This window comes from Oncorhynchus nerka, linkage group LG15, assembly GCF_034236695.1.
Source record: "Oncorhynchus nerka isolate Pitt River linkage group LG15, Oner_Uvic_2.0, whole genome shotgun sequence".
Taxonomy (NCBI): domain Eukaryota; kingdom Metazoa; phylum Chordata; class Actinopteri; order Salmoniformes; family Salmonidae; genus Oncorhynchus; species Oncorhynchus nerka.
The window spans coordinates 34997630-35011740 of record NC_088410.1 but is presented as its reverse complement, the minus strand read 5'-3'; the positions used below and the strand labels follow the sequence as shown (position 1 = coordinate 35011740).

Genomic DNA, 14111 nt, shown 5'->3' with positions numbered 1-14111 from the left:
ACCCCATTATTTTTATTTCTACTTTGCACATTCTTCCATTGCAATACTACCATTCCAGTGTTTTACTTGCTATATTGTATTTACTTTGCCACCATGGCCTTTTTTGCCTTTACCTCCCTTCTCACCTAATTTGCTCACATTGTATATAGACTTGTTTTTTTTTTACTGTATTATTGACTGTATGTTTGTTTTACTCCATGTGTAACTCTGTGTCGTTGTATGTGTCGAACTGCTTTGCTTTATCTTGGCCAGGTCGCAATTGTAAATGAGAACTTGTTCTCAACTTGCTTACCTGGTTAAATAAAGGTGAAATAAAAATTTTAAAAAATTACGCAATAATTTCGACACAGGACACCGGGCGGACACCTGGTAAATGTAGTCTCTTATGGTCAATCTTCCAATGATATGCCTACAAATACGTCACAATGCTGCAGACACCTTGGGGAAACGACAGAAAGGGCAGGCTCATTCCTGGCGCATTCACAGCCATATAAGGAGACATTGGAACACAGCGCCTTCAGAATCTGGGGCATTTCCTGTATGAAACTTCATCTTGGTTTCGCCTGTAGCATTAGTTCTGGGGCACTCACAGATAATATCTTTGCAGTTTTGGAAACGTCAGAGTTTTGTTCTTTCCAAAGCTGTCAATTACATGCATAGTCGAGCCCCCTATCTCGAAGAAGTTAACTATAAACAGCGCTCTCAATGCATCGTTGTCAGAAAAAAAGTAAACAGGAAAAAAGACTGTAGTTCTGAATTTTGCCACAAGGCGGCAAGAGTACCTCAATGATATAATTAGTCTCTAGAGCAGCAGCGCCGCGATGATTGAGCTGACGTCGATCAACGATGAATCCGGGTCTAGAAGGCACCAATGTAACCGGTGCTATACTGCACCGCTGTAACTCTGTGTTGTGTGTGGTTGATTGAGACTATAGACGTGGACTTTGGAGACCAGGTAGTTTTAATTAAGCAGAACTCACTCTCTGCATCTTGCATCTGCATCCAAAAGGAAATAAAACATTTGTAGAGAACATATGTTCTGAGAATCGTCGCCTCTTTCTACAACAGATGCACAATAGGAGGGACTGGGATCATTCCAGGAGCTAGCCATTGTTCACACATACAATAGCATACAAAATGCAATTGCCATGTTGACTGTAGGAAAGTCCACCAAAGCTTTTGCCAGAGAATTGACTGTTAATTTCTCTACATAAGCCGCCTCCAATGTAGTTTTAGAGAATTTGACAGTACATCCAACCGGCCTCACAACCGCAGACCACGTGTAACCACTCCAGCCCAGGACGTCCACATCTGGCTTCTTCACCTGAGGGATCCTCTGAAACCAGCAACCCTGACAGCTGATGAAACTTAGGAGTATTTCTGTCTGTAATAAAGCCCTTTTGTGGGGAAGAACTCATTCTGATTGGCTTGGCCTGGCTCCCCTGTGGCTGCGCACTTGCCCTCCCAGTCCCATCCATTGCTGCACCCCTGCTCTCCCAGTCCCACCCATGGCTGCGCCCCTGCCCAGTCCTGTGAAATCCATAGATTGGGGCCTAATGAATTTAATTCAATTGACTGATTTCCTTATATGAAATGTAACTCCGAAAAATCTTTCATTGTTGCTTGCGGCGTTTACATTTACATTTACATTTAAGTCATTTAGCAGACGCTCTTATCCAGAGCGGTATAGTTAACGTTAGCGAACTCTGCATTCTATACGGGTATGCCAATGGCCTGCTGCGATGCCCACTATATAGCGCTTTTCAGATCTATTCATATATTTAGCTACGGCAGATAGCTAGATCGGTGATGAGATGACCATTCAGTATGTAAACTAGCGGGCTTGGCCACCAATTAAATGGCTGGTCTTACCTTATCCTTGATCAGCATTTTGACTGTCGCATAAAATACGCTTTAAATCGATGTAAAAAAGACCTAATCCACACTTAGTGTGGTACTGTCAAATTGAGCAAACCAGATTGTTCAATCTTTTTGATTCAACTTTATTTCCTGTGTAAGTCACTATTCTGACCGTCCATCGTGTTTTGTGAGACGCTTTACAGACTACTTTATGGGGAAAAGATGTGACTATTACCATTTTCACTTTTAAAACCCATAAAAATTCAAGGATGTTTTCAGACCAGGAAATACCAAAAGTGATGATGTTGGTAGGTTTTTAGGTCTATAATTATCGCTCCTTGACCTCTCACGGGTGTTCAGAATTAAGATGATTAGGATCAATTGGTCCATAAATATTTGTAGTTTGTAGGCACTCCTAGATCATTCAGTCATGTCACTCCTTTGGCAATGTGCAATTGTTTTGGCTGTCGTAGCAGCAAGCGCTGCCAATGAAGGTACGTCTAATAATGAACGCATAATATGATTATGTAGCGCTGATACCATGTTAACTTGAATAGGCTACTTATCTCATGCTGACCGCCCAACAGACTAGCCAAGTTGTGGTGTTGGCTCTTGAGATGTGAATGATGACATTATCACATTTATATTTTTAGATTTTAATGTGGATTGTGAGAAACACTCCATTAAAGTGACATGGAAGGTCAGTCCAGAGTTGGCTGAACATGCCGCCCGTCTTTTCCTTGGACACTGTGTTCCGTCCACATTTTCTGTTCTTCCCACGGGAGAAGGCATGGCGACATTCCACTACAACCTCAATGGCTGTGCCATCAAGAAACGGGTAATGTCTAACTCTTGACCCAATGTATGCCATTTTGGATCCTGCGACGACTAATGCTTCTCCTTCTATTCCCCAGGTGACTGGCAAAAAACACATCTATTCAACCAGCCTGACTTACAGACCTAACCGAAAGCCCAAACCTGCTGCTATTAGTCACCATATTAAGTGTGTTTACATAAGGTAACCATCTATGCCAGGGGTACTCAACTCTTACCCTAAGAGGTATTTCGGTTCTACTTTATCATTAATTGCACACCTGGTGTCCCAGGTCTAAATCAGTCCCTAATTAGAGGGGAATGATTATTTTTTTTAAATGCAGTGGAACTGAGTGGAGTTTTAGGGCTCTCTTTGGGTGTAGTGTACTCTAGCTATGGTGTTGGAATCAAATCTTCCTAAGCCTTTGCCACCTTCATTATTAAACTAAACATTCCCCCTTGTATGTAGACCTGAGGGATGGATTCCCCATTCCTTATCCCTGCCTATGGTAGTGCTGAGGGTCATGGAGGATTGGTTTTCCACATGGCACTCCTCAATGGTGAGTGACTCATACAACATCAATTATTGTAAGAATATGTTCAGTCAACTTACCTGGTAAAGAAATTCCTAGCAGAGGACACTGCCCAAAGCTAGTTGAAACCTGTGGCTGTACAGTACGTATGAGCATTGCGCCCCTTCCCCTCTCTGTTGCATGTAGAAGACCTTACTGGTCTGGCTAAGAGCAGCCTGTTTCCCCTGGGCTCTTTCATCCCCATCTGGGCAGCAGTGGATCAGAAGGACCATCAGCCCTTGCTGCTGCTCTTGGAGGAGTGTGTGGCGGCCACAACACCAGAACTGCAGTCTGCGAGCCTGGTGTACCCCATCATCACCAACAAGGGGTATGTACCAGACCTGGCTATGGCCATGTAGGGTGCACGTTTTGGTTTTTGACTGCCTAGCGCTAAACAGCCTACTCAAATGTTGAAAAGTATTGAATACATTTTAAAGTTAGCTTATTTGCTGGATGGAAGTTCTGTTTGTCTGCTCATTGCACAATGCATTTTCAGTTGCCTTGCAGATGGGAAGACTGGGAACTCCAGGTTCCTGCCTAGGTACCACTCGTCTGCTATTCTGCTTTACCTGCAGTCCTTCAAGTTTGCCTTAGGCGAGGAAGTGAGTGGACCACAAGTTCTCGGTACGACTGGGTTGTTTTCATACTGTAGCTCTTGACTGTTCTCTTATTTCACCCCAGGTGTATATTCATTGTAAGCTTGTTGCATGGGACCCTGAGGTTTTGATATAGAAAAGAAGGCCTGCCACTACATTAAAGAGACTGGAGAGTAAGTATTGGTCACATAACGACCATAATGACGTTAGTGCCAATGCAACAGCCAACTTTTTTTATTCATAGATGGGAGCTGCTGGACGACCCGTCTCAAAGTGACCTCTGCAAGTGCTGTGACTCGAGTTGCAAGCCTCGGTTGAAGAGGGGTGTGGATTCAGGTATTTTGAGGCACTTCATTTCAAGCCTGACTAAACTGTAGTTCCATATTCATTTGAGCTGATCACTCTTGAGTTCTGATGGGACTGCAGCTTGAAGTAATTTATATATTTTTTTCTCAGAACCCCAGGGCCTGGTTCAAAACTCTGTTCTTGGACCGCTCACAATAGTGGAAAACTCTGAAACCCGGATCCCCAGTGAATTTGTAAAATATCCTACTGTAGAACAAGGTTGGTGATTTTGGCATTGAAGACTATAGTTTACACTTGGCTTTTAATTGTATGAGCTTTGATGCCAAATGAACTTGAACCTGTAACCTACTCATCTGTCATTGTGTTCTGTATTCAGTTGACTGGTTGGTGTAATGGTCTGGAACACTTTGCTTGTCAGGTGTGTGTGTGCTGGTTATTTTACTGTAACATCCCCCAACGGCAATGAGATGCATGTTACTAACACTTCTTCAACCTGTTACAGGGATGGCTGTCTTTTCTGTCTCTACAGCCATCTAATTGTAGGTGGCCTGAAGGGTGCATCACTTTCCACTATCCCCAGTATGGATATGAAGTCCTTTGACTTGAGCACGTTTCAATAAAATGAATACTTTACAATGGTGTTTGTTTCTAATGGTTGTCAAAATGCTATGATCCTGATGAGATGTACCCTAAATCCAGTAGTGCGGTGCCGGTATCTACACAAAATAGCCAAGATGTGACCATCTGGTTGTAAGAAGATGATCTCAATGAGAGTTTTGTGACTTTGTGTTCTGGACTTCCCAGTGTCCTGATTACTCTTGAACTGTAACACTTTCTTCTTTTGGCATAATTAGTTTGCTAATGATAGTCACAGCAGGTGTTCATGCAATGGTAACGCTATTTGAAAGATTGTCATAAGTGAACCTGCTTATTGTTGGCTATACTTTTTCAGCAGTAGCCCACCCCAAGATCAAATTGACAAGCCAAGTTTAGAGATTGTAGGTGGCTGATGGCCATGCTTAATGGCTGTGATAGGAGGAAACTGAGGCTGGATCAACAGCATTGTACATAGTTACTCCACAATACTAACCAAAATTACAGAAGGAAGTCTGTACAGAATATAATATTCCAAAACATGCATCCTGTTTGCAATAAGGTACTAAAGTAAAACTGTACAAAATTAGGTCAAAGAAGTAACTTTGTCCTGAATACAAAGCATTACAGTATGTTTGAGGCAAATCAAACACAACACATGACTGAGTACCACACTTCATATTTTCCAAGCATGGTGGTGGCTGCATCATGTTATGGGTATGCGTGTCATCGGCAAGGACTGGTGAATATTTTAGGATCAAAATAAATGGAATAGAGCTAAGCGCAGGCAAAATCCTAAAGGAAAACCTGGTTCAGTCTGCTTTCCAACAGACACTTGGAGACAAACTCACCATTCAGCAGGACAATAACCTAAAACACAAGGCCAAATATACACTACTGTTGATCAATAACCAATTTGACAGAGCTTGAAGAATTCTGTAAAGAATAATGGGAAAATATTGCACAATCGAGATGTGGAAAGCTCTTATAGACTCACTGCTGAATCTCTGCCAAAGATGCTTGTACAATGAGATTTCTGTATTTCATTTTCAATCATTTGCAAACATTTCTATAAACATGTTTTTACTTTGTCATTATGGGGCATGTGTAGATGGGTGATTTAAAAAATAAAAAATAAAAACATTTTATTCAGGCTGTAACAAAATGTGGAATAAGTCAAAGGTACGAATACTTTCTGAAGGCACTGGAAGGCAAAAACTGTTGAGCTAGCTAGCAGCTTGGTAACTAAGGCTAAACTGTTGGCTTGCTAACATAATGTAAACGCATTTTACCTAACTAATTTTAGCTTGCATCACATTTAGTATTTAATCAGTTAATTAGACTAACTTAAAACAGGACATTAATGCACGAAATGAAGAACTATATTCAACTTTGCTTATATGCTGCTCGCTCCTGCAGAATTTTGTACTTCCTATTCCTCCCTCACTTTTTTCCCAAACGTGTTTATCACGTATCAAGTGACATGTCTACCTGCCTGCTCTCCGTTTGGTATTCCCGCCTCTTCATTGGTTGATCATAATCCTTTCCGCTCTGAGAACGATTGAGTAAGTGAAACTCATGAGTGTTATGCTCATATAATGTAGGGTACAGTATGTGTTGGCTTCATCCACTCTGCAAAGGTGTTTTTTTCCCCAGCTTTTAAGAGGACGGCAATAGACCCTCAATTATGATATCAGTGTGCTGAAATGCATTGAGATTTATATTTTAATAACAGCCAAATGTATCATGTAGCGTCAGTGTCATAGGTCTACAGAACATGAACTTTAAACCTGTCATAGAGTACAGAGAACATACATGGCTTGTGGCCCGGGGAGTATACAAAAAAACGTGTATAAATTATTTTTGACCAAATGTTGCTTAAAATTTGAGACTTTGCTTTTTGTCGTTATCGATGCAAAAAAAACTATGTGGGGTAAAAATAGAGAGAAAAAGGGAAACTTTCAACAGTAATGGCAATGTTGTCATAGTTTCCCTGTTGCCACATATGTAACTGTAATAATCTGTTTACACTTTATTCAAATGAAATCATTTTCACATATGCACTGGCCAAAGATGTTTAAATGAGAGATGTCACCTGGTGGCAACAAATGTTGGCAACAAATGGAACCACAGGAAAAACATCTTAGAAATAATATTCAATTGTCCACATGATAGAGCCATATAAGAGTTATAAGGTAACATGAGTAAATTACATCAGTTATCATTCAGCTGATGCAATCCTGTCAAAAGGGACATATTACAGTATGTGACCACGACATTATTTATATATATATATAGACGGGGCTTGATCAACTGTCATCAGTTGTATGGGTGGTCCAGGGGTATGGGTGGTCCAGGGGTATGGGTGGTCCGTTAACACTTCACCAGATTCCGGAACTATCTGGCCTTCTCAGTTAGTTCATATCCTGGACCTTCTCATCTACTGAGGTGGACACCACCTTCCCATCCACCATCTCCTCCACGATCACCCTCACCCGCTTCTGCATGTGTGGATTATACTCTGTGGAAAGAGCCACCAAACAGGAATTCATTCATTCATTCATTGTGTGGATTATGGGGAACAACACATGATTCTTTCATTGATTCATTCATTTGATGAATTATTCTCTGCTTGCTCACCTTCCACCACTTCCTGGATTTGTTGTACTTCCTGGACCTTCTCGACCACGATCACCTTCCTGACCTCCTGTCTGGTCTCCACATACCTACTGGTAGACACAGGCGAAGAACACTTGTGGTCAGCTAAACTCACCAACACACATCTTGATCTACTAGTTTGCAATCAGTGGTGTAACTTAAGTAGTTTTTGGAGGTATCTGTACTTTGTTATTTACATATTTAACTGCTTTTACTTTTACTTCACTACATTGCTTAAGAAAATATTGTACCTTTCCTCGACACCCAAAAGTGCTTGTTACATTTTGCATGCTTACTACAATTCACAAACTTATCAACCAAACATTCCTGGTCATCCTTACTGCCTCTGATCTGACAGACTCACTAAACTGACATGCTTGGTTTGTTAGTTCTGAGTGTTTGAGTGTGCGCCGGCTTTCCGTAAATAAAGAAAAAACAGAAATGGTGCCATCTGGTTTGTTTAATATAAGGAATTTCAGGTGATTTCTACTTTTATTTTTGATACTTAAATATATTTTAAACCAAATACTTTTAGACTTTTACTCAATTAGAATTTTCCAGGATGACTTTTACTTTTATTTTAGTAATTTTCTGTTCAGGTATTTTTACTTTTATTCAAGTATGACATTTTCCACCACTGTTTGCAATGAGGTGCCAATAAACAGCTGTCATCCCCCCATCTCTTCTCCCTCCTTCTTTCCTGCCCCTCCATTATCCCCTCTCACCTGAGTCCCTCTCCATCCAGCAGCCTCCTGTACTCAGCGATCTCCATCTCCAGCCTCATCTTGATGTCCAGGAGGATCTGGTACTCAGAGGCCTGCTGCTGGATGCTGACGTTGAGCTGCTGCAGCTCCTCCTCCATGCTGTTGATACAAACCTGCAGCTGGCTCAGCTGGGAGCCGTGGCGGCCGTTTATATCAACGACGCTCTGCTCCAGGTACCCCTTCTAGGAATGTGTTTATGTTTGTAAGGGATGAAGATGAAGGAAAGAAGGAGAGGGTAGTAGAAATGTATAAAGAGGGAGATGAAGAATGGTAGAGATAGTTAGATTGGTGTGCATGAAGGTGTTAGAACACCTTGATATTAGACCACTGTGGAGGTCTGAAAACATCTAACAAACTTTGATTTTGGAGTGTACTGTTCTTTTAAGACCTAAAGGAATTCCATATTTTAGGAACAGAGGTAGGGTAAAGAGAAATGCTATATATTTAGGGATGCTGATTCACTAAGATGGTTTGATATCATACCTGAGTAAGCAGGCCATGCAGTTCAATCTCCAGGCTCTGGAAGGTCCTCTTCAGGTCAGTCACCTGAGACTGAGAGGTCTTCACCTCTGTGGTGCTGGTGGTGATCTGGTTCTGAAGCACCTCCACCTGACACACACACACACACACCATATTAGTCAAAAGTGTAGTAACACTTCACAAAATACATGTCAATTGTGCCTCTCACAAAACACATTCAGGGACCCATGCCCACATCTTTTGAGGCCCCCTGTCCTATTTTCAGAGGTTGTCTCACCTTGCTCTCAAACCACTTGGCAGCATCTCTCTGGTTCTTTGTTATCATGCCCTCATACTGGGTCCTCATCTCCTCCAGCACCTTGCTCATGTCCACTGAGGAAGCACAGTCCATCTCCACATTCACAGCACCACAATGCAGCGTCCGCATCAAATGCATCTCCTAACAACAGGGAAAGGGGGACAAATTGTGCTATAATACCTGGGATTTGTAGATTCCTTATACAGATGGAAGGGCAAAAGCACCTGAAAACAATCAGTTACTCTATATTTGGGGACTAATAACAGTGACGTTGCTCTAGATTTGTTGTGTGTGGGTTTTGCCCCCTTGTGGCCAAACATGGAAAAGTTTCAAACTCACTGAGCATTGATAAATAAATTGATTGTGCAAAAACTACAGGGGAAGCCATTGCGTCCAATTGAAAAACCACATGTGGCTGTCCTGGCACATTGGCACTTCAGCCAACAGCACAAGCGTTAAGATTTGAGTGCGTGAGGAGAAATGACCTCCTCGTGGTTCTTCCTGAGGTAGACCAGCTCCTCCTTCAGCCCCTCAATCTGTATCTCCAGTTCTGCTTTGGTGAGTGTAAAGCTGTCTAGGACTCCTCTCAGACGAGCCACATCCCCTTCTATCTTCATACGCATGTTAGCCTCCGTCTCTAACCTACAGGGGTTGAGGAAAGAAGAAGGCTTGATTAGTTCCTTCTCACAACAAACCGAGATACAACTTGCCCAACCATAAACTGATCCATAGCCCTGCCTACCCCCATAAGCATTTCTGTAGATCTGGGAGGATTCAATCTACTCAATCTCAAACCTATAGGCCAAGAGTTACAAACAGAATCAGTACACTCACAGAGGCTGTGTACAGTACAAACAGGAAGTGCACCTACTTCATCTTGAAGTCCTCAGCTGCAAGTCTGGCATTATCCACCCGCAGGATCATCTGAGAGTTCTCCCCAGACCTGGCTTGGATCTAGGAACAGGAGGACAGCCACAGTCAATGGGATGTAATAACAGAGTCAACTATGTATAGGATATCATGTGTTTAGATCAACAGATCTTGTTCATGTCTACTGTTCATTAATTTACAACAGAGCACAGTTTTTCGACAATCAACAAGATAAACATTGAGAGGCAATGGGAATTACACCCCTAATCTATTACTTATCTACAATGCCTACGGATAGTATTCAGACCACTTGACTTTTTCCACATTTGTTATGTTACAGCCTTATTCTAAAATGGGTTTAAAAAACGAAATCCTCAGCAATCTACACACAATACCCTATAATGACAAAGCGAAAACAGGTTTTTAGAAACAATAAATAATAATACCTTATTTACATAAGTATTCAGACCCTTTGCTATGAGACTCGACATTGAGCTCAGGTGCACCCTGTTTCCATTGATCATCCTTGAAATGTTTCTACAACTTGATTGGAGTCCACCTGTGGTCAATTCAATTGATTGGACATGATTTGGAAAGGAATACACCTGTCTATATTAAGTCCCACAGTTGATGTGGGACTAAAGTGCATGTCAGAGCAAAAACCAAGCCATAAGGTTGAAGGAATTGTTCGTAGAGTGCTGAGACAGGATTTTGTCGAGGCAAAAATCTGGGGAACAGTACCAAAACATTTCTGCAGAATTAAATGTCCTCAAGAACACAGTGGCTTCCATCATTCCTAAATGGAAGAAGTTTGAAACCACCAAGATTCTTCCTAGAGCTGGCCGCCCGGCCAAATTGAGAAATCTGTCACTCTGACAGAGCTTCAGAGTTCCTCTGTGGAGATGGGAGAACCTTCCAGAAGGACAGCCATCTCTGCAGCACTCCACCAATCAGGCCTTTATGGAAGAGTGGCCAGACGGAAGCCACTGCTTAGTAAAAGCCACATGACAGCCAGCTTGGAGTTTTCCAAAAGGCACCTAAAGACTCTCAGACCATGAGAAACAAGATTCTCTGGTCTGATGAAACCAAGATTGTACTCTTTGGCCTGAATGCCAAGCGTCACGTCTGGAGAAAACCTGGCACCGTCCCTACGGTGAAGCATGGTGGTGGCAGCATCATGCTGTGATATGTTTTTCAACGGCAGGGACTGGGAGACTAGCCAGTACTGAGGCAAAGATGAACGGAGCAAAGTACAGAGAGATTCTTGACGAAAACCCTCTCCAGAGCACTCAGGACCTCAGACTGGGCAAAGGTTTACCTTCCAACTGGACAACAACCCTAAGAACACAGCCAAGACAATGTAGGAGTGGCTTTGGGACAAGTCTCTGAATGTCCTTGAGTGACACAGCCAGATCCTAGACTTGAACCCGATGGAACATCTCTGGAGAGACCTGAAAATAGCTGTGCAGAAACGCTCCCCATCAAATCTGACAGAGCTTGAGAGGATCTGCAGCGAAGAATGTGAGAAACTCCCCAAATACAGGTATGCCAAGCTTGTAGCGTCATACCCAAGAAGACTCAAGGCTGTAATCAATGCCAAAGGTGCTTCAACAAAGTACTTAGTAAAGGGTCTGAATACTTATGTAAATGTGAAATTTCCATATATTTTTTAATACATTTGCTAAAGTTTCTAAAAACTTGTTTTTGCTTTGTTATGGGGTATTGTGTGTATATTGATGAGGGGGACAAGGCTGTAACATAACAAAATGTGGAAATAGTCAAGGGGTCGGAATACTTTCCAAATGCACTGTAATTCATTCTAGTGACTCTTTCACAAACCTGTTGGCATCCTCTCAATCCTATCCCCACCTCCCTTCCCACTGGGCACAGACGTCAATTCAACGTCTATTCGATGTTGATTCAATATAATTACATTGAAATGTTGATTCAACCAGTGTGAGCCCAGTGGGTTGTTACATTAGACTACATTACCCAGAAGTACCTTGTTGCGGATGTCTGTGATGGTGCCATAGAACCCACTGACGTCCTTCTTGTGAGTCGGTGATCTCATCTCGTAGAACTCTTTGATCTGCAACTCCAACTTGCTATTGGCTGCCTCTAGAGAGCGCACCTGTGTAAACAGGGAGTGGAGGGAATCAGTTCAGTTCATGTGTCTATCCGAAATGGCACCCTATTCCCTATATAGAACACTACATTTGACCAGAGCCCTATGGGCCCTGTTGTGCACTACATAGGAAATAGGGTGCCATTTGGGGCGCATCCCATCACATTATGTGAATATGTGCACTCCCATTAGATAATCCCCAACATAATGGAATTTAAAATAAATGTTCAAATCCTGCTATGTTATTGTCCTCATCAGTGGTGTAAAAATACTTTAAAGTACTACTTAAGTCGTTTTTTGGGGGGTATCTTTACTTTACTTTACTTTACTAGTCATGTTTTTGACAACTGTTACTTTTACTCCACTACATTCCTAAAGGAAATAGTGTACTTTTTACTCCATAGATTTTCCCTGACACCCAAACGTACTCATTACACTTTGAATGCTTAGCAGGAAAGGAAGTTGGTCCAATTCACACTCTTATCAAGAGAACATCCCTGGTCATCCCAAGTACCTATGATCTGGTGAACTCACTAAACCAACATGCTTTGTTTGTAAATGATGTATGAATGCCCCTGGCATTCTGTACAAAAAATGTAAATAACTAATTGTGCCTTCTGGGTTGTTTAATATAAGGAATGTGAAATGATTTACACTTTTACTTTTGATACTGAAGTATATTTTAGCAATTACATGTGTTGATACTAAAACCAGAGACTTTTGGAGTTTTACTGAAGTAGTATTTCACTGCATGACTTTCACTTATACTTGAGTCATTTTCTATTAAGGAATCCTTATGACAATGTGGTATTTGTTCCACCACTGGTCCTCATTATGTATTTAGGAACGTGCGTTTATAATAGTAATACAGGTGTGTCTTTTTAATAATGAGACTTTCCTTGGAGCTTTACAGGCTAACGATAGGTAACTGCTTCTTCTCAATAGCAATTTTACAATTAGAAACATTAATGATGGAATAAATAGTTTCAAGTTTCAAGTTAAGTAAAAGTTGTTTTAAATACGTTTTTTTTAATGGAGTCAATTTACTGTCGCCTACTGTATTATCACATTTAATTGAACACTGTGGAGAGTATTGATGAAAGGGGTTATTAAAAAAAAAGCTTTATATCAAAGATTAAAGATCACTTTCTCATAGCAGTTTTCTATATCATCGAATATATTTTGTTCTGAAAAGATTGATCACCCTGCCTTGTCGTTCGTGCCTTGATTTTCGATCTCCACGCACATAATCTGGGTTGTGCGTAATATCTCGGAGCCCACCACATCTCCATCACTCTGCCTTACCTTTTCCAGGTAGGTGGCCAAACGATCGTTCAGATTTTGCATGGTATGCTTCTCGTTGGCACCGATAGTGATCTGGCCTGGCCCGTCCATAGGGAAAGTGGATTGAGAGATACGGGTGCCGTATCCCCCGGCACCTCCATATACACTCGGCGCGCGACTGCTCCCAACAGAGGACACGCTCATACGGGACCTACCGCCTCCCAAACCGCTAGAAAACTGCATCCCACCGGACAAACTGAGGCCACTCGAACCGACACCGCTACGTGAGCTGTATCTACGGCTACTACTGCGACTGGCTACAATGGACATGGCGAGAGATGGTTTGGCGATGAGTCCTGGGAGGTTAAAGTGCGTTCTTCCGAGTTGGAGGCGTCAGGTAAAATAACCCCCTTCGTGTCCTCGAGCTTTTTATACAGTTGGATTAAGAATGATTGACTGCGTCACCTTTATTCCTTGGAATGAAGGTATGTCTAATTGTTTTGTTCAGTGGGTGGGTACAGGGCTTGCAACAACTATGTAACAAGAGACATCACTAAAGTCACTAAGTACTTCTAGGGAAATGAATGGTTCAGTAAAGGTTGTGGTTTATGAAGGACAGTGGGTTTGACAGGTATCGACTGGCAAGTCAGACAGCTTGAGAACGTTACTGGATGTGTTTTGTAAAGCTGACATGGTTTCAGACATCCATTTTCAATTACGTTTTGGTTTGTTTACTGAAATTGGCAATATTTTAATATATCTTTGTAGGCTAAATATTGTATTTGTTATGTTATTATTTTACCAAACTAAAATGTTGCACCAAGTCATTCCTTCACTTACATTTGATGGTTTTCTGTCATTCTATCCATTCGAAAAGATGGTCAGTAACAG

At 41.8% G+C, this 14111-nt stretch overlaps 1 protein-coding gene and 1 pseudogene across 2 annotated transcripts; one reads left to right on the top strand and one right to left on the bottom strand.

Annotated features, from left to right (window-relative positions):
- The first annotated feature begins 2248 nt into the window (after nucleotides 1–2248).
- On the top strand, nucleotides 2249–4783 carry LOC135560179 (uncharacterized; annotated as a pseudogene).
- A 992-nt stretch (nucleotides 4784–5775) lies between these two features.
- LOC115142545 (keratin, type I cytoskeletal 19-like) lies at nucleotides 5776–13783 on the bottom strand. 2 transcript variants are annotated; one of them, XM_029682086.2, is made up of 9 exons: nucleotides 13242–13783; nucleotides 11814–11942; nucleotides 9813–9895; nucleotides 9427–9583; nucleotides 8921–9082; nucleotides 8647–8772; nucleotides 8125–8345; nucleotides 7382–7467; nucleotides 5776–7262 (listed from the first exon to the last, which is right to left on the bottom strand). In XM_029682086.2, the coding sequence occupies exons 1-9, from the start codon at nucleotides 13548–13550 to the stop codon at nucleotides 7156–7158; spliced, it is 1380 nt and encodes a 459-aa protein (XP_029537946.2). In that variant the 5' UTR covers nucleotides 13551–13783; the 3' UTR covers nucleotides 5776–7155. The 2 variants fall into 2 exon arrangements, with proteins under 2 accessions (XP_029537946.2, XP_029537945.2); XM_029682085.2 differs by having other exon boundaries at nucleotides 7382–7470; nucleotides 13242–13780.
- Nucleotides 13784–14111: the final 328 nt, after the last annotated feature.

Coding starts and splice junctions, on each gene's coding strand:
- LOC115142545 (XM_029682085.2), bottom strand. CDS start 13,550: ATGTCCATTGTAGCCAGTCGCAGTAGTAGCCGTAGATACAGCTCACGT. Junction 9,584..9,812: donor GCTGAGGACTTCAAGATGAA/GTAGGTGCACTT, acceptor CAACCCCTGTAG/GTTAGAGACGGAGGCTAACA. Junction 9,083..9,426: donor TCAGGAAGAACCACGAGGAG/GTCATTTCTCCT, acceptor CCCTGTTGTTAG/GAGATGCATTTGATGCGGAC.